Genomic DNA, 19,238 nt, shown 5'->3' on the forward strand with positions numbered 1-19,238 from the left:
AATGCCAGCATAATTGGCTGAGGATAATTTTTATAATCTGGTCATAATTTATGAGAAAGAAAGAATATTATCTTCTTAATACAAATGTACAGCCATTATTGTTCACAGTAGTTGTAATGTCAGTAGAGATCGTGAGAAGAAATTTATGAAATTTTGTTCTAGAAATAACTACTGAACTGTCCAAAGAAATTGCAAATGCTTTTAGAAGCTAAATGTTCATTAATCATACAATTTTAATGTTACATAGCTCTGTTTATCATCCGTCTGAGTATTCAGAATATGTTTTAGATTCTTTATGAACATAAGATTACTGTGCTAAGATGCTGAATGGAGCCCATATTTTTCTGCTTTTTCTCTTACCGTAGTGCTTAGTGAGCTGGTGTACCAAACATGATGAAGAATTCATTCAACTGAATAATAACATTATTTAGACTCCAGATGTTGGCCTTTTGTTTATGCTTTTATTGGGAAAAGAGATAAAAAATTTTAGGAAGACATGATAGGTATCCATTTGGTCATGGAAACTGAATCAGTCTTTTGCTGTTGCTTTTGATTTTGATAACATGCAAACAGGAAGGACACTTAATTTTCTTGAACAAAATAATTTAGACTTTAATTAATCATTCCAATTAATCATTCTTGTTAAAAGAGTGTCTGCTTTCAAAATTCATTATATCTGTGTATAAAATTTTGATTAAGAATTTTGATCGTAATAGTAAACTCTAATATAAACTAAACTTAAAGGAAAAAATAAAATAGCAGTAAAAAGTTCAAGAAAAAAGAAAAGAATAAAAAAGATAATAAAGAAATGCCTTCCAACCTTCATCACATAAATTTAGTAACTCTTCACACTCTCTTAATATTAAAAACATTATCTTCCACCTGTATCCCATCTCATATATATAAATAAATCCATGTTTCAGTCTTGATGTCAGCAAAAAGTCCCAAAACGATAGCCAAAAGTAACACATTTCATTTAATCTTGCTCAAATAAACAATGTTATATTCTTCCTTTTACTTCTAATAGTCTTAATCTTTAATTCATTCAAATTTTGTCATAGGTCCTAGGATTTTATTTTTCATTTCTTTTTTGTCCTATCCTTCAAAACCTTAACAACACTCTTATGTAAATCCATTAAGAAAGAATTGCCCTGGTCACAGTTTTATTTGTCATTTTTTTCAACCTCAGCCACTTTCTTTAGTATATCAGTAAAGCATCTTTTCTAAAGCATAGATACTATATCTGTCTTGTCGTTTAAAACTTGTTCTACATCTGACATTTCTTCAATAACATCATTTGGACATAGTCTGTATATAGAAGCTGACATCATTATTGATGTTGATATTGTGGCTACTACTGTATTTTCTGATTCCATTCTTCAAAAGTCTCCTTCAATAATTGCATTGTCATGAGTATTTTGAAGACCTGTATGTCTTGTAATAAGCAAAACAGATTCTATTTCCCACAAGGTGTTTGTATTTTATAATTAATTTCAAAATCTTACTATAAAAATTCCAATGTTACAATTTTATCTGAACCCTTAGTTCATTTATAGCTTTCTAAAGCTTTGTTGTTTATTTCAGATTTTAAAGCTTTTAAGTGAAGTTTTGTTTCATTCAGGATATCTAACATTTTCAAACTAGTCATTCCAAAGGTCTCTAATAGCTTAGAAGTAGTTAAGGTACAATTTCCGACCATGCAAATTAGAACCTGAGATTTGTGAACTTTGTGCCCTTTAAAAGTTGTGGTTGTGAGCAGGATGGCTGATCCCATTTTCTCCTGGTGCTCAAACCAGTGGAAAACCACTGTCCCGCAGTCTCCTCATGAAGAGCAGTTGTATGGAGCACATGTGGGTAATTTCCATCCTTTCCTTATCCAGAGACGTTACAAGGAACTAGTCTACTCACCAGTTCTTCGTTGTTTGCTGTGGTTGTTGGCTCTGTTTTTTAGAGCAGTTTTCAATTCATCATACCTTTCTCTGGAAGCCTGCTTTCAAAGTTTGTTTCATAAAATTGGGCATTTACTTATGTATTGAGGCTCAAAAAATGCAGAACAAAGTCTTGTGCAAGGCCAGAAATACTCTCACATAATGTGGATTTCATTGTTATTTGCAGTTGGTAAATGTTAAGAATACCTTGAAGAATATTAGATAAGTAAGCTCTTAATATTTTATTTCCACCCAGTCATTCACTCCCTTAAAAACTGCAATTGTGGAATTGTCCCCCTGTATCTCAAAATTCCTATAGTTATTGCTTTAGCAGCTAGCTGTTAAACAGTCCTTTTTATTAGATCTCCCTTCCTGAATACTCTTACCTCTTTGAAGGTATCTTCATTACCATATTTCATTAAAATATTTTGTTACATAAATGGTGTTTTGCCCTATAAGTTAAACTTGAAGCACGGTCTTCTTAAAGACATTATCATTTATTAAAGCTATATGATTTGCCTAAATTTGATTTTTTTTTAAAATCAGTATATCCAGCCTTCCTGGAAAATAGTTCTTTTCTGTTGATAAGAATATAGGTTGTGAAAAGTTAGACTTGCCAGCATCTCAACCTTAATGCTTGCCTTTAGATCTTAATATATATCCCAGAAATTGGCAAAATTAATTAGAGAAATAAGAAAACATTGAAGGAAAAGACTTTTGAAACAATCTTAGTGCCAGCAAGTGACTCAATATTAAATGCATTTGTAACACATGTATTTTTGTTCAAAATTGTTGTTGTATAATATTATGTTTACACAGACAAACTATATACAAGAAAGGATAAATAAGGAAAGGAAATGAAGGAGGGAATTCCCATTCTATACTTCTTATTTCACGTCCTTTCGTATCATGGATTGAACAGATACAGTTTGTTTGCCTTTTCCTGAATTAGGCATAACTAACGTGGATGCCATAGCCAAAATTAACATTTAGAAACATCTGGCACTTACGGTTGTTGTGATTAATTCATTCATTTTGGACTCGACCTTGTTTATCTAAACAGAAATATTTATAAATCTTCTGCACATGTTATCCATTTCCTGTTATATAAAATCACTGACTTGCACATTAAGCAATGTGCTGAGATTTCAAATACTTGATATCCAGGAAAAGAAAATTTGCATTTTGCCATAAACAGCATTGTGCAGCAGCAGCCACAGCCAAAAAAGCTAATACAACCCTGGGTTGTATAAATAGAGAATCGAGAACATGCAAAGTATTAGTACCGCTTTATAAAACCCTAGTAAGACCACACCTTGAATACTGCAGCCAATTTTGGTCACCATATCACCAAAAAGATGTTGAGAGTCTAGAAAAAATTCAGAGAAGAGCAACTAAGATGATCAAAGGCCTGGAGACTAAAACATACAAAGAATGGCTGCAGGACTTGGGTTTGGCTGGTAGTCTAAAGAAAAAAAGAAATAGCGGAGAGATGACAGCAGTATTCCAGTATTTGAGGGGCTGCCACAAAGAAGACAGGGTCACATTATTCACCAAATCACCAGAGGGCAGGACAAGAAACTGGTTGGAAACTGATCAAAGAGAGAAACAACCTGGAATTAAGGAGAAACCTCCTGACAGTGAGGACAATTAACCAATGGAACAGCGTGCCTTGAGAAATAGTGGGCGCTCCATCACTGGAGATTTTTAAGAAGAGGCTAGACAGTCAGTTGTCTTAGATAGTATAGGTTTTTCTGCTTGAGCAGGGGGCTGGACTAGAAGACCTCCAAGGTCCCTTAGTATACTCTTACATTTGGGAGCATTTTGCTTTGTGATTTATTGTCTTATTCTTATATTTTACCTTTCTTAGGTATTAACAAATTTTAATTGGTGTTTATATTTGAAATACTTGGGTTAGTGTAATTATGGGTTACTTTAAGTATGAGCAGACAGAGATAAAACAGTTCAAATAAATATTCTAAATCATATGTTATTTTAAAAGACATAGTAGCATAACTTCTATGTGTGTAAATGTGTAAGTGATAAATTGGTTCAGCCAAATATATGTTTCAGTGATATTTGTGATTCATAATTGACCAGTTTTTATTACAGTGAATCCATGGTCAGTTTACACATAAAGTCAGGATTCTAGGATATCTTGATTGAGCAAGCTTGCTGAGAAATGTCATTTGATTTACTTGCTTAATTTTTCCTGCTGGCAGGAACAGTCAAGCATACCAGAAGACCTGTTTGCTACTTCTTTAGAGTTACATGCGCACTAGGATTTTTTGTTCTCCTTAGTTTAGAGCAGAGGTCTCCAACCTTTTTGGCACCAAGGGACGGGTTCCGCAGAGAAAGGTTTTTCCATGGACCAGAGAGTGCGTGGTTTTGTGTGCTGCCTGCATCGCATAGATGGGGCTTTCTGTGCGGACCGGTTGCTGACATGCCATGGCCCATTACCAGTCCACGGACCGGGAGTTGGGGACCCCTGGTTTAGAGGGAAGAATTTTTCTCAACCTTTTTTGTAATGTAACACAAAGTAAGCCACAAATAAGATTTCCTGGAGTATTTAGTAATTCCCGTAGCATGGAACAAGTGACACAACTTACATAGTATGCATTAAACAACTCTAGCACATTGTTATGTATGTATCAATATATTAGTGTAATTGTTCTATCGCTTTAGACCTTTTCATCAGAAACTGGCAGTCATGATAATACAATATGATGTTTAACAAGTAAATGAGAGTATTCTATCAAGTTCATACTATATTGTTAATTTAACATTTTGGGGAAAAAATCTAGTTACAAAAATTAAGATATTCTAGAAATGGAGTTGGAATTTTCACACTGTTTAATGTATAATATTTTTTCTTACATTAAACATAAGTAAAGTTTTCCTGCAAGTTCAAGGTCTGCGTTGATCCCTTGATTATGATAGGAATTGGCTGACTAGCTTGTCACCCAAGCCTAACATCATGGGCTGAGAGAGACTGACTGGCCCAAAGTTCCCCAGCCAATTTTCATGCCTAAAGTGGGGTTAGAATTCATAGTTTCCTGGTTTCTAGCCTGATGTCTTAACCACTAGCTGAAACAAACTCACTCTCCATCTAACGTATAAATATATGTAGTGTAAAGATAATAATAGTAGTTGCACCCTTTACTGCAATTCTTTTGATGCTGTGTAAAAGACTATGATGTTAGTTTTTAAAATATTTTTTAAAATATCAGTTAAGATAACTAATGAAATTATTTAGACTATTAAATTTAATAATATTTTTGTAACATATAGATTAATTCTTAAATAGAAAAATGTTTCTTATGCTCTGAACACCTTTTTGTGCCCAATGTAATCTTTAAAGCCAAAAGACGGGAGTGAAAGACTGAAAATAAACATTTTCTATGTTATATTTTCTCATACTTTTATAACCTACTTACAGTATTAAAATAAAAATGACGTAGGTGCAGGGGGGTGCAACCTGTATTCCTTATTCATCAACTGATCTTTTCTGCATTTCTCTTACTCTACATTAATCCAAATAGCTGAATCAGAAGATTGCATCTTAACCTGAATGCAGTTCTCAATCAATATGAGATGGAAGAATGGCATAAGAATTTTTTTTAAAAAAATTTTTTTTAGGTACGATACAACTGAGAACAAAGTGAGATCAGACTTAGATTTTCAGAGTTTTTGCTGAAATGATTATTAATATAGATGGCTTTGAAGTAATTCTTTACTCCATCACCTGCAAGATCAGTTGTGGGTACTTGCTGATTTTTATGTAGCCTTATTCTTAATATTTTATTTTCCTTATTTTACAGTTGTCCATATTTATCTGAGAAGATTACACCTGCAATTCCCGCAGTTGGAGCAATTCTGTTCTTTTTTGTTATGGGGACCTTGCTACGTACTAGTTTTAGTGATCCTGGAGTCCTGCCTCGTGCAACACCAGATGAAGCAGCAGATCTAGAAAGGCAAATAGGTAACACAGAAGGTCTGTTGTAGTCTCTCTGTTTCACATTTTATTTCTCTCTCTTAAATGCCAGTTGTTAAGCCCACATTTTGGCAGATTGTCTAGTCCATAACTTGTCCATAACTATAACTTGTGGACTTCAGCTCCCAGAATTCCTGAGCCAGCCATGCTGAGGGAAAAGGGAGAGGTTTCCAAGCTGAGCCATGCTGGCACAGGAATTCTGGGAGTTGAAGTCCATGAGTCATAAAAGAACCAAGGTTGCCTACCCCTGGTCTAGTTAATCTAACCAATGTTACTTACTATTTTTACTTTCAGATATTCCTAACTCTGTTACTCTAAATCTGTCTCAATTTCCGGTTACTTTATGCAAAATGTGCAGCTAGCTGAATGATCAACTAAATTAATTTTACAATTTGTGCATTTTATATAGCTTTAAAAATTGTTTTATACTATTGTTTTATTATGTCGTAGACCCTGATCACAGATAATACACTTGATTCAAATGGCAATATGAATTGGTAAAGTAATGAATTCAGTGTCTTCTTTACAACAATCAAAAGGCTTAATTTATAGTTTAGTTTTTTAAAAAATGTAGTAAAGAAAATTCTGAAAGCGAAGCTTTACACATGATTATATATACGCTGCTTGTGTGTAGATGTTGGAGCAAGCTGAAAAGTATGTTTTGATTCCAGATAGCAAATTAAAATATTGGAATGTAAAATAAGCCAGGGATTAAAATAATTATATGTATCTAAAATATGATAAGATTTTTTATAATGTGGCATCAAGTGAGCCTGTTTGCCATTAAGGCATCAGGTTGGAAATTGAAAAACTGTGACTAGTTCTTGTCACAAAGCTAATTGGATGACCTTGGGGGGACTGTGTGGATGACCTTGGGGGAGGCAGGAAAATGATGCTGCCTAAGAAACAGTCAAATAAGTGAGGGAGGAGCCCCCAATGGATTAATGGTCAGAAGAAGAAATTTAGGAAGGATTTGCTCTAATTGTTCAGATGGTTAAAAATGGTGGCAAGAGGTTTGTACCTTCAGACTTGCAAGATCCTGTTAAGGTAGCCTTATAATAAAGTAGAATTAGCTCACCTAGTCATGTTTCCTGTCTGCTTTATCTGGAAGGGCTGACCCTTGAGCCAGTCACTCTGACTCAATCTTAGAAAGTAGGCAATGGCAAGCTATTTCCAAAATCTTGCCAAGAAAACTCCAGAAGTTGCCAGGAGTCAAAGGTACAGCAGCAACAAAATGTGACATCAACATATATAGCCAAAAAAAGTCCCTATCTAAGCACCTGCTACAACCATATAGTCATGTACATTAATTTGATCAGTTTCTTATTAATAAGTGGCAATTTTCACACACATAACAAAACTGCTTGCCAAAGAATATGGGCTGCCTGAAATTTTATGATTAATAAGTAAGAGTAATATCAGATTTCATAGTTGTTGGAACCATGATCCTATATAAATCTGTACTTAACAGTGTATTCTTTTCTAAATGCTCACTTATTATCTACATAAATATCTGTTTGAGATATCATTGCCATGCTGACCAAACTGTATGGTTTCAAACTGTATCTCAGATAATTGCATGAAACACTATTTTGGGCATGAAATTGTATAAAGAATGAAATGGCAGTGAAGCTTAAAAGGATTTTGCAGAGTATATAGTTAGCTGTGATCTAATAAATAATAGGATCATACATACCCATCTTGCTATTCTGTTTCAGGGTAAACAGTCTTATGCCAAATGCAAAGAAAGATTAAAACGTAGTAGAAAAGAGGTTAAAGACAGGAAGTAAAAGGGGGGGGGAAATTCTAATTAAATTAAATTTACATTCACTATACTTCTCCATGCCTTTTTTGTTTTTAATCTTTGTTTCCAGTACATCAAAAAACAAATTAATATATTAACCTTTTGTTCTTTAAAAAAACTTTATCTTTTTAGAGAATCTTTTCCTCCTTACAACCACACCTTGCTCAAACTTCCCCTTTTTTCAACCCTTTACTCTTCCATCATATATTTAGAATAGAATAGAATAGAACAGAGCTGGAAGGGACCTTGAAGGTCTTCTAGTCCAGTCCTCTGCTCAGACAAGTGACTGTCTAGACCAGGGGTAGGCAGCCTTGGCTCTTTTATGACTCGTGGACTTGCAACTCCTAGGAAAGAGCCATAAAAGTCATAAAAGAGCCAAGGTTGCCTACCCCTGGTCTAGACTCTAGTCTCTTCTTAAAAACCTGCAGTGATGGAGCGCCCATTTAATTTGATCTACCTATTTTTTGTTGTACTACGTACAGTTTGCATTCTCTTTTTGTTTCTGCTTACCTACTCAATTCTTATTTCTTGCTACAAATCGTTCATGTTGTCAGTACATACGTGTTCATGTTCCCAACCAACACACTTCTAATATTGCAAAAAGCATGATTTATACATTCATCCATAACTACAGTAAACAGCAAGAAACATCACACAGTCTTCTTTTACTCCCTGTTCACTGTTGAACCATTTGATAAAGCATTCTAATTTTTCTCATGAACGCTTTTTTATCACCCTATATCACTTTTAAAGAGGGACGCGGTGGCTCAGTGGGTTAGGACGCTGAGCTTGTCGATCAGAAGGTCGGCAGTTTGGCGGGTCGAATCCCGAGTGCCGCGTAACAGAGTGAGCGCCTGTTACTTGTCCCAGCTTCTGCCAACCTAGCAGTTCGAAAGCACGTAAAAATGCAAGTAGAAAAATAGGGACCACTACGGTGGGAAGGTAACAGCGTTCCGTGCGCCTTTGGCGTCTAGTCATGCCGGCCACATGACCACGGAGACGTCCTCGGACAAGCGCTGGCTCTTCGGCTTTGAAACGGAGATGAGCACCGGCCCCTAGAGTCGGAAACGACTAGCACGCATGTGCGGGGGAACCTTTACCTTTACCTTTATCACTTTTAATATTTGACCTTGGTATATTGCTGCAAACCATTCCATAATTCAATTTTGTTCACTTTATCATGCGCTTATTTGTTATACTGGAGAACTGCTGGATTTGTTTTCCTAACTAAAATGTAAAGAAATAGTTATAGATAGGGTGGACTAAATGATGTTAAAAACTATAATATTCCTGAAGTATGATTCTGAGTTTCCTTTCCATGAAGAACATGACATCTAAAGGTTTTGGCTGCTGAAAGAAGGAAAGGGAATTTTATTTAATCCTTAAGTGTCTCAGTCTCCTCTAATTCTGTTTCAGAAGTTCCCTTGCTACATTTTTATTCCTTTGTGTTATATGCATTGCAGATTGTAATGAATAGGGTTGTAAAGTGAAGGTTTATTTAACAGATTGAAAACATGTTTTGCAATAATGCAGTAAGAAGAATTTTAAATGCAGCAAAGGAACACACCATTTCATTTCTACAAGCACATGAAAATAAATAGCAAAGACTCAGAATTAAAATATATATATATAAATCCAAGAGGTTTTTTTTATATACCCAGTCTCCATCTTCCACGTTTGCTTATTTCTTAAACTCCTGGTTTCTCAATAGCTTTCTGGAGTACAAGTGGAAAAGAGAGGTGATGGGCCGTGGTGGCGCAGTAGTTAAACTGCAGTATTGCAGGCTAACTCTGCCCACTGCCAGGAGCTTGATCCTGACAGACTCAAAGTTGACTCAACCTTCCATCCTTCCGAGGTTGGGGGCAAGACTGTATGCTGACTCTGTAAACTGCTTAGAGAGTGCTGTAAAGCAGCATATAAGTCTTAAGTCCTATTGCTATAAAAATCACCTTTACCTTTTTTTTCCTCCTCTTTGAAGTATCGTTTGGAAAGACAATACTTAATTCAGCAAATATATAAATTTGATTTAAAGCAAGCTACTTCAGATAATTAAAAAAATGGTTGAATAGCTTTCATTTCCTTTTTTTGTTTCATGAATGACACACATTTTATCTTTCATTTCAACTAGCATCTACCACTTTTTACAGAAGCAGAATAAGCAAAAATCACTCCGTGCTTTTTTGGAATATCGAAATAACATTACATTTCTACTTTAATTTGCTTCTTCAGTCTTGATTCTTACAACTCTACAGACATGCCTAATTAAAATTGATACACCAAGTATGACCTGATTACAGCTTGTATCATTTTTGCCTTTGCACACTCCACCCACACTTAATTGGAAACGATTTCATATTCCTTAGGAATCCAAACAAAGTGGCTGCTGTGCTTTATTTGAATGATCTGAACATATACATAATATAGTATACATTCCCTCATTCATGCTGTAAGTAATAAAAGTACAGATTGAGACTTGGAAATTGAGGTTATTAGGAACAAATGCTATATGGTGAAAGTGTGTATCTTACATCTGTTCTTTTAAATTTTAAAACGAACTATATTAGACTGCATTAGAGCAGAATGGAAAAAAACATATTGTTTTCTTGGCTAACAGCAGAGGTTAAAGCTAAAGTGGGTTTAGTTTTTGTCCATTATACAATTTTGAGGCTAGGAAGAGGCACAGAGAGGTCTGAATATTACTTCCAACTACATACTGATAGGATTTATCAAAGGGCAGTGTTAAGAACAAAGTTTGGAGAAATTAGCCAATACTTCGCTATAAATGTGTGATATGATATGATTGAGCTCATATTGGTTCCTGATAAGCTTCTGGATGCAATTTAATGTGCTTGTTTTTATGCATAAAGCCATTTGTGGCTTAGTGCTAATTGACTCCAGGACTGCATATATCAGTTAAAATTGATCTCAGGAAAAACAAGTATTTATTCCCCACTTCTGTGAAGTTAATTGGGGGGAGAAGAGGTGGAGCTAGAAAGTATTAGTAGTTTTCACAGGCAGTGCCTGTTCTTCAGAATAGCCAGCCTTCGCGCAGAAATCAGACTAGCCTCCCTTTTTGACCATATAGGAAATGTTATTGATTGTCGTGATTGGTTGAGGGGTCTTTTTATTTGTTTATTTTTAATTATATGTATTAGGAATATTTGCACTGAACTATACATCGATTTCATTGATTATCAAACATTTAATGTCATTAGGGATATTCAGGAATATGTCGGAATATTTCAAGCTTATTCTAATGGTAAATAGCTGAAGTTGCTTGTTTATGTACTGTATCTGTTGATTTTTTTTCCCTTTTTAAAAAAAATCTCTCATTATATACATAACCGAAATAAGGTCGCTGTCTTACTGTGCAAAATAATAACAATCTGATATTTTACCAATGGTCTGTAATGGAATGAGAGAATGATTTTGGAAGATGGAGGGGGAGGGAGCCCACAACTGATTAAAGGGCAGAAAAAAAAACTTAGAAAGGATCTGCCCTAACTAATCTGTTGGTAAAGACAAACAGCAGGAAATTTGGGCTTTCAGACTTATCCCAAAGGTACTTTTTCAGGAGGCAACGTTTTACTTCTCATGCAAGAAGCTTCTTCAGCTCTGACTAAATGGTGGAGAACGGAAGGATTTCTATTCCTTGCAGTCAGCTGGTCATTTAGATTCTTTTGGAGGGTCATTGAAGCCATTTGGAAGTTTACCTGTGTCCTCCAAATGTCTTCAACGACTCTCTAAAAGAATGCAAATTACCAGCTGCCTGCAAGGAATATAAATCCTTCCGTTCCCCACCATCTAGTAGTCAGAGCTGAAGAAGCTTCTTGGACAAGAAGCAAAATGTCTTCAAAGAAAAAAGAAGGAAGTCCAGTTGCCTCCTGAAAAAACACCTTTGGGATAACCATGACCTGGATGACTGAGAATCTCCATGTATACTTTCAGATTTGCAATATTATGTTAATGTAGCCTTGTAATAAAGTAGAATTAGCTCCTTGTATTGTGTTTCCCCATCTGGTCTACTTGGGAGACTGATATTGTCGGAATAAATTCATGGTAATAAATGGTTGCGTCTTCTTTGATGTTATGTGCTGCAATTTGGAATTGACCATTTCAGTTTATTTAAGGATTTCAAGTTTAATTGACAGGTTTTGACACATAGTGATTTAATCATTGATAAAAAATCTTCATTATGATAACTAATCAAAATTCTGTGACTTAACTAATAATTTTTAAAGATTAGTTTCTTTTATAAATAAAATCAAGACAATAACAAATTATAATTGTGGGTCATTGAGGAAGTTATGTGTGCCTAGTTTTACAGATTTGATAATATAATTTAGTCATATTGAAGGAAATTTTCACTGGTATGATAAAATATAACTAAGCTTAAAACAGAATTGAATTACTCACCAGATAAGGAATTAGAAATTGGGCCCTTGCATTATGATATGAGATTGTTTGAATTCTTCTCCACAAGGATGGTTTTATCTCTGAAAGAATTTTTGTTTTTGTGTCTGCTTTCAAAAATAGTGTTGAGAAGTTAAAATGTCATAATGCTAGTCTGAAGTTTAAAGATGGTTATTTGGTTTAATTTTAAATATCTTGGCAGCCTAAAAAAAGAGACTACTCAAGATCTGTTCCTGGGTAGTGCTTCAAAATCTCTAGCATGTTGCTTGAATGCAGAAGTGTTTGATCATAGCCCTTTATTAGATGGATGAGAATCCATTCTTGCAATTTTTACAGGGCTGTTTTCCCCATATTGATTTAGAATTATCTGCAGTGAGTAGCCTGGATAAAAGGAATAATAAAAATCCATGTACCTGTTTTGATTATAATTAAACATCCCCTCCCTGCTAAATACTTAGTACCATGTTCCAGAGGGGCAAAAAAAAAGCTACATAGGTCCACCTAACTAACAAACAAAAGCTGCATATGTTCTCAGTGAATTAAAGTTTTAATGTGGCTGGGACATGCCGTGCATCTCTGATGAAATGGAAAGATTATACAGATATCATTGGTGTTTGTGCATTTTGGATTACATAGTTTTGATATGCATTTCATTTGGTACAACTATGAAAAACCCAATTCCAAATATTTAAATATTTTGGCTTGCTTTGGTGAATTAGCCTTCATTGTTGCTTTTGCAAAAGTTAAGGTACTTATTTTAGTATAGTTAATTTGAAGTGCAGATCAATAGGTGGCTAGGGCACTTAGAGCTCATTTTCATCCAAATGACGTGTGCAAATATAACCACTACATCATAAAATACAATTGGCTACAATAAGATTGCAATATATTTGTTGGCTAGTTTTGGAAGATGATGCTTTAAATTATTTTAGCTACAACAAGGTTGATTTTTAAATTGAAGAGGAAAGGAGCCAAAATGCATCCTTGTCTACAGTGCTATATTTTAATAACACAGTTTTTGCATAATGCTCCAATGGAACTAGTTCTACGATTTTAGTTGAAATCTGTAAACTTAGATTTCAACTAAATCTAAGATTTCAACTAAATCTAAACCACCCCACAGTTTGCTCTGTCCTGTTCCATTGAAAAGGACTTGTCTCCATCTAAGAGCAATTTACCTGTTTTCTTGGAATAAAAGTATATCAAACCTGGTAACGTAATTCATAAAAGCAGAGTCTTTGGCCTGGTATTCTTTCGTGAGGTATTCCATGAGAGGACTGCCAAAGTTTTAGGAGAGGGGGGGAAATTAGTCAGAATTTCCAATGGACAGCATTGACAGCGAAAATAGTTCCTGTAGGCTTGGCTCCACGATTCTTTGCTCAATGATGAAATACCGTAACTGTTCCACCCATATATTATCTTGGTCTTTAATCTTCATTTAATACTTGCATTGGTTCATGGCTGGGATGTAGTAACTTAATTGTACAGGGTGATTGAACTGTGTTACAGTTGATTTTAAGTGAATTATTACACAATTGATGAAGATTTCCTTCTCATCCCAGAATAGCATAAGTATTTTTTAAAGTCTTTGTAAATTAGCTAATGATGCAGAATGCAACTTTTGTTTTTAAAAATCTTTATTAGAAAGGTTACTATTTTTTTTCTTTAATAATTGTTTGGCATTACAAAATAGACCATATTAGCGAAGCACATTACGTCTGTGGATTGACATATTTATATTATTACATAATAAATAAAATATTAATTGCATCTTTTCTATGTGGACAATTCATTTCAAAATTATAAAAGAGTACTTCAGATCTTCTAGGAACGCAATATATCTCTGCTGTTTGTTAAATAGCTGCTTTTTGTTTGCCAGCCTGAAAAAAAGATATACAGGTAGTCCTTGACTTACAATCATTCATTCAGTGACTGTTAAAGTTACAGTGGCACTGAAAAAAGTGACATTTTATACTTACAACCATTTTATACTTAGAACCATAGTCATCTGATCAAACGTTGGATGCTTGCCAACTGGCCTGTAGTTATCATGGTTGCGATGTCCCAGGGTCACGCGATCACCTTTTGCGACTTTCTGACATGCAAAGTCAATCGAGAAGCCAGATACACTTAACAACTGTGTTACTAACGTAACTAAAGTGAGTCACTGAACATCTGTGGCAAGAAAGGTAGTAAAATGGGGCAAAATTCATTTATCTACTGTTTTACTTAGCAATGGAAAGTTTGGGCTCAATTTGTGGTTGTAAGTCGAGGACTACCTGTAGTTACATTAAGAAGACATAGCACACTATAGTGTGAGTAAACTCAGTAGCGTAGCATGGGTTGTCAGCACCCGGGGCAAGGCAAGTAATTTGCGCCCCCTAACCCGTGGATTTTAGCACTCGAGTGGGCGGCGACCCGGCGGCTCGGATCGGATTCGCACAGCCAGCACTGCAGTGAGAGAGAGTGAGTGAGCCAGGCAGGGGCAGAGAGCTGCGAGTGCGAGCGCGCCCCCCCCAGATGTTGCGCCCGGTGCGGCCGGCCCCCCCTGCACCCCCCACACTATGCCACTGAGTAAACTTCTTAAAGCAGTTGCAACTTTGTTGAGATTAGTGCACAGTTCACTTTGCTACAGCCACCCTGACAGCTATTTGCTTTTAAAGAGACCCTTGCCTTTATCTGTTTAGAGCTGGGGTGTCAAACTCGAAACGTCACATGACGTGTCATGACGTATCACAACTTTTTTGCCATTGCCGCTAATGGGGTGGGCGCGTTTTCGCCATGACGCATCTGGCCCGTGGGCCGGCAGTTTGACACCCTTAGTTTAGAGAATACCAAATAAGATATAAGTCTGTTTTAATCTCCTAAATGTCATACTTTAAAAGCAATTTGATGACATCTTACACCAAAGTACCTAAAAATCAAGCAATGTTTTTTCCTCTGCCAGTAAAACTTACAAATCTGGAAAAAACACTGAAAACTGGAATAATTTTAAGTTTTTAGAAAAATAGTGGAAAAACTCAGTTGCTTGAAATAACAGGCTAATGCAAATATTTGAAATATTTAAAAAAACAGATCAAAGTTTGGTAATTTGAAACAGACTGTTGGTCTGGTTGCAAATCCTCAGATTACACCAAAATTATTTTATTTATTTTAATTCCATTTATATCTTCTCTGAGGACTCAGGGCGGCTTACAAGCTTAGCAGTAGCCTTCATTCTATGTATATGCCTGCTTATTAGGGCTTTCACACACACCCCAAGCGGCATTATTACAAAGTCAGCTTATTGCCCCCAACAATCTGGGTCCTCATTTTACCTACCTCGGAAGGATGGAAGGCTGAGTCAACCTTGAGCCTGGTGGGATGCGAACCTGCACTAATTGCAGGCAGCTGGTGTTACTTAAGGAGGCATTAGCCCACTGCTCCACCAAGGCTGTGCAGACAATTCTCTCCAATCCATGTTAAAACAAATTCATGATTTTAATTCACAAATTTGGGGCACTTAAATTTTTCATTTAGTCCCATTTTGGTGACTGTAGTAGTCAGTAGAAAAATTTCTGTTATCAAATATTTAAAGATTATAGTCTTACAGTTTTGTTACAGTTGAATGGAAAAGTATACCCCGTGAGTGAAGGAAGTTACATGGAAGTAAAATTCATGAAGAACTATTGTATTCCTGAAAGACAGGAGTGCTGCCTTGGAAGCTTTATTGGATAAAGAACAGAATTATTTAAAAATAACACTTCTTAACTGCATAAATAAATAAATAACTTCTGCATAATAGGCAAGGGTATTAATAAATCTTTTTATTATTAGAAACATGAATATTTCTACACTAAAGCTAACAGTTAATAGAAGACAATTTATATGAAATAGCCTGTGTGAGATAATCACCTTTTCAATGGTGATTATCTATCAATGGTAGATATCTTAGGACAGGGCTTTTCAACCTTTTTACCCATTGTACCACTTTTAGGATATGGCAACATCCGAGTACCACCACTCGCCTACCAAGGTGTCAAAAACTGGATGACCAAAAAAAAAGGAAAAAAGTGATGAAATAAAGGTAGTCCTCGACTTACAACAGTTCGCTTAGTGACTGTTCGAAGTTACAATGGCACTGAAAAATGTGCCCCACAAGCCACAGCCGAGCAAGACACCTGCCCTCCCGCCCAGCGGTGCTCTTCCTCCTGTCCGAGGTTTTCATTGTTGTGAGCATTTCTGTTGACGATTGGCAATGGGGTGGTGGTTGGTTTTTATTCCCCCCCCATACTGGGTGGTTGCAGCAGGTTTTAGTCACTTCACATGACCCTGGGATACTGTGACCATCATAAATATGAATCAGTTGCCAAGCATCTGAACGTAAATCACAAGACCCTGGAGATGCTGCAACATGCCAGCTGATCGGTGCTTCCTCTGGGCTCAGCAGAAGCACCGGGATCAGCGCTGAGCTCCAGCTGGAGCCTGGCACTGATCCTGGCGCTTCCACTCAGCCCTGACAGCCCTGCAGCTCCAGCCTTCTCTCGCTCCAACCAGTGATGCCACCGGTTCAGCTCATTCCCCTCCCCCGCTACCACTTTTCTAGGATGGATGCGTACCACCTGCTAGGTGCCAATGTACCACTGGTGGTACCCGTACCACTGGTTGAAAAGCCCTGTCTTAGGAAATTAGACAACATGTTGTTGGTACTTTCAGTATGTATCATGCACTTTCATATAACTTATTTTTCAAGGAACTGGGAGAAGAGTTATTAGTTCATACTCAGTTACTGCATTTATCACATTGCTGCATGGCTCTTTTTGTAAATCAGACCCTAAGGGTTTTGCCTGGATTTGATCTGCAGCTTTTCTTCTTCAGGGGTGGGAATTTGCAACCTATATATTAATACATTGGGATAGTGAGCAAAGAGATGAGACATTAGAATAAAAGATAAGAAATTGAACTTTGAATATATTTAAACGAGAAAGAGAGAGAGAAAGGAAAGGACAAGTGATTAAATATAGGACAGCAAAGAGGCATAGTGATTTTTAAAAAAAACTTGAAAAAGAGTTAATGAAGCCAGATTCACATAATAAGACATCAGGGAAATAAAGTAAGAAAAATATTAGCCATAAAAAAGGGAGTAGAAGATGAATGAATTAATCATAAAGCTACTTTGTTCACTTGTGAAAACATCAAGCAAGCAAAATAAAAAGGGTGGGAAATAGGCAAAATTGGGAACTGGCAGAATTTGGAAAGATGTCAGACACCACTATTAACAGGCTGTTGAATGGGTGAATAAGGGACACTAAACAGAGGCGCAGTTAGAGGGAAGAAGCTAAGAATCAGTGAAGGTAAATAACAAAGAAAAAGCAGCAAATCTGAAGGGAAGTAGTATGTATGGGACAAAATACATACAGTTAAAGTTCAATCTCATTTGCAGATTCTCCAGAATCATTGACAATTAATAGACTTTTTCATATGGGAAAAGCCATATGGAAAATCACATCCAAGCAGTCTTGTTATACTAAAGTATATTATTAAGAATAATTATATAAATTAATATTTGCAGTAAAAGCCTGGTTGATTTGTTTTCCCCTTTCTCCTATTTTTTTTTAAAACCATATTTTGGTGTTTGTCATCTGCTTTGTTACTGTGCAGATGGAAGAGTTATTTGTAGCTTTGAAAATAAGAGCATATAATTGGGAGAGAAAGTTGCATATTCAATGTGATATAAGAGTTAATCTAGCAGCATTTGGTTTGTTACATATTGACTTCTTAATAATAAATGATTTACAAGACACAACAAATTTTATTTAGGGGTTTCTAATTTATATTACAATAATATTTTACACACATTAAAAAGCACTCATGTTTTTATGTTTTTGTTATTTCCTTATTTAGACATTGCAAATGGCTCTAGTACAGGAGGATACCGTCCCCCTCCCAGAACAAAAGAAATAATCATTAATGGTCAGGCAGTGAAATTAAAATACTGTTTCACCTGCAAGATTTTCCGTCCACCCCGTGCCTCACATTGCAGCCTTTGTGATAACTGTGTAGGTGAGTAAAAAAATAAAAAACAAATCCATAGTAGTCTAGATAGCTGTGGCAGAGAATTGATATATTGCTGGTCATTGTATTCATTTGGTATTTCTCATTATTAAAGTACAGCTTTGCTGTTTTGTCAAACTGGTACAACCAAAGGTAAACTGTAGTGTTTACACTTCTCTGTTTATACACCCCAGATTCGAATATGTAATTTCAGGTTTGCTATTTGATCACCTCAAACTTTCTTTCAGCTTGAAATGCAATTGCTGCTCTTTGGGTTGGTTCAGAGTGAAATGCCATGTCCAAACTTAACGTCGTAAGAAATGTGTCAATAAGCTGAGGCATACATTTTGCTAAAGATAATACCCATTCCAATAAAACAATATTTGCTTCAGTACAAAAGGTAACAGAAAAGGCATACTACTTAATTTTATAAACCAAAACATGATTATTATTTTTTACATTATAAAAGTTTTGGGCTTCTATGATTACAAAGAGTGTGCACACCTTTGGGTAAAAAAATGCAAAAAAAGATCCCTTCATGGACATACCCATGTCATTTTCTTCAGTAACTACCAGGGAGTGCAGAATTATTAGGCAAATGAGTATTTTGACCACATCATCCTCTTTATGCATGTTGTCTTACTCCAAGCTGTATAGGCTCGAAAGCCTACTACCAAGTAAGCATATTAGGTGATGTGCATCTCTGTAATGAGAAGGGGTGTGGTCTAATGACATCAACACCCTGTATCAGGTGTGCATAATTATTAGGCAACTTCCTTTCCTTTGGCAAAATGGGTCAAAAGAAGGACTTGACAGGCTCAGAAAAGTCAAAAATAGTGAGATATCTTGCAGAGGGATGCAGCACTCTTAAAATTGCAAAGCTTCTGAAGCGTGATCATCGAACAATCAAGCGTTTCATTCAAAATAGTCAACAGGGTCGCAAGAAGCGTGTGGAGAAACCAAGGCGCAAAATAACTGCCCATGAACTGAGAAAAGTCAAGCGTGCAGCTGCCAAGATGCCACTTGCCACCAGTTTGGCCATATTTCAGAGCTGCAACATCACTGG

The 19,238-nt window shown here is 35.9% G+C and overlaps 1 protein-coding gene across 2 annotated transcripts in view; it reads left to right on the plus strand.

Annotated features, from left to right (window-relative positions):
• The window catches only part of ZDHHC14 (zDHHC palmitoyltransferase 14), a 54,523-nt gene that overhangs the window by 9,249 nt on the left and 26,036 nt on the right, over positions 1-19,238 (plus strand). The window contains exons 2-3 of one of the 2 annotated variants that reach the window (XM_081332593.1): positions 5,750-5,922; positions 18,023-18,181. In XM_081332593.1, coding sequence (XP_081188719.1) covers positions 5,750-5,922; positions 18,023-18,181 — 332 coding nt within the window. The remainder of the gene's footprint in view (positions 1-5,749; positions 5,923-18,022; positions 18,182-19,238) is intronic. The other variant, XM_081332594.1, reaches the window with a different exon arrangement.

Source organism: Vipera berus (assembly GCF_964194415.1).
Source record: "Vipera berus genome assembly, chromosome: 1".
Classification (NCBI taxonomy): domain Eukaryota; kingdom Metazoa; phylum Chordata; class Lepidosauria; order Squamata; family Viperidae; genus Vipera; species Vipera berus.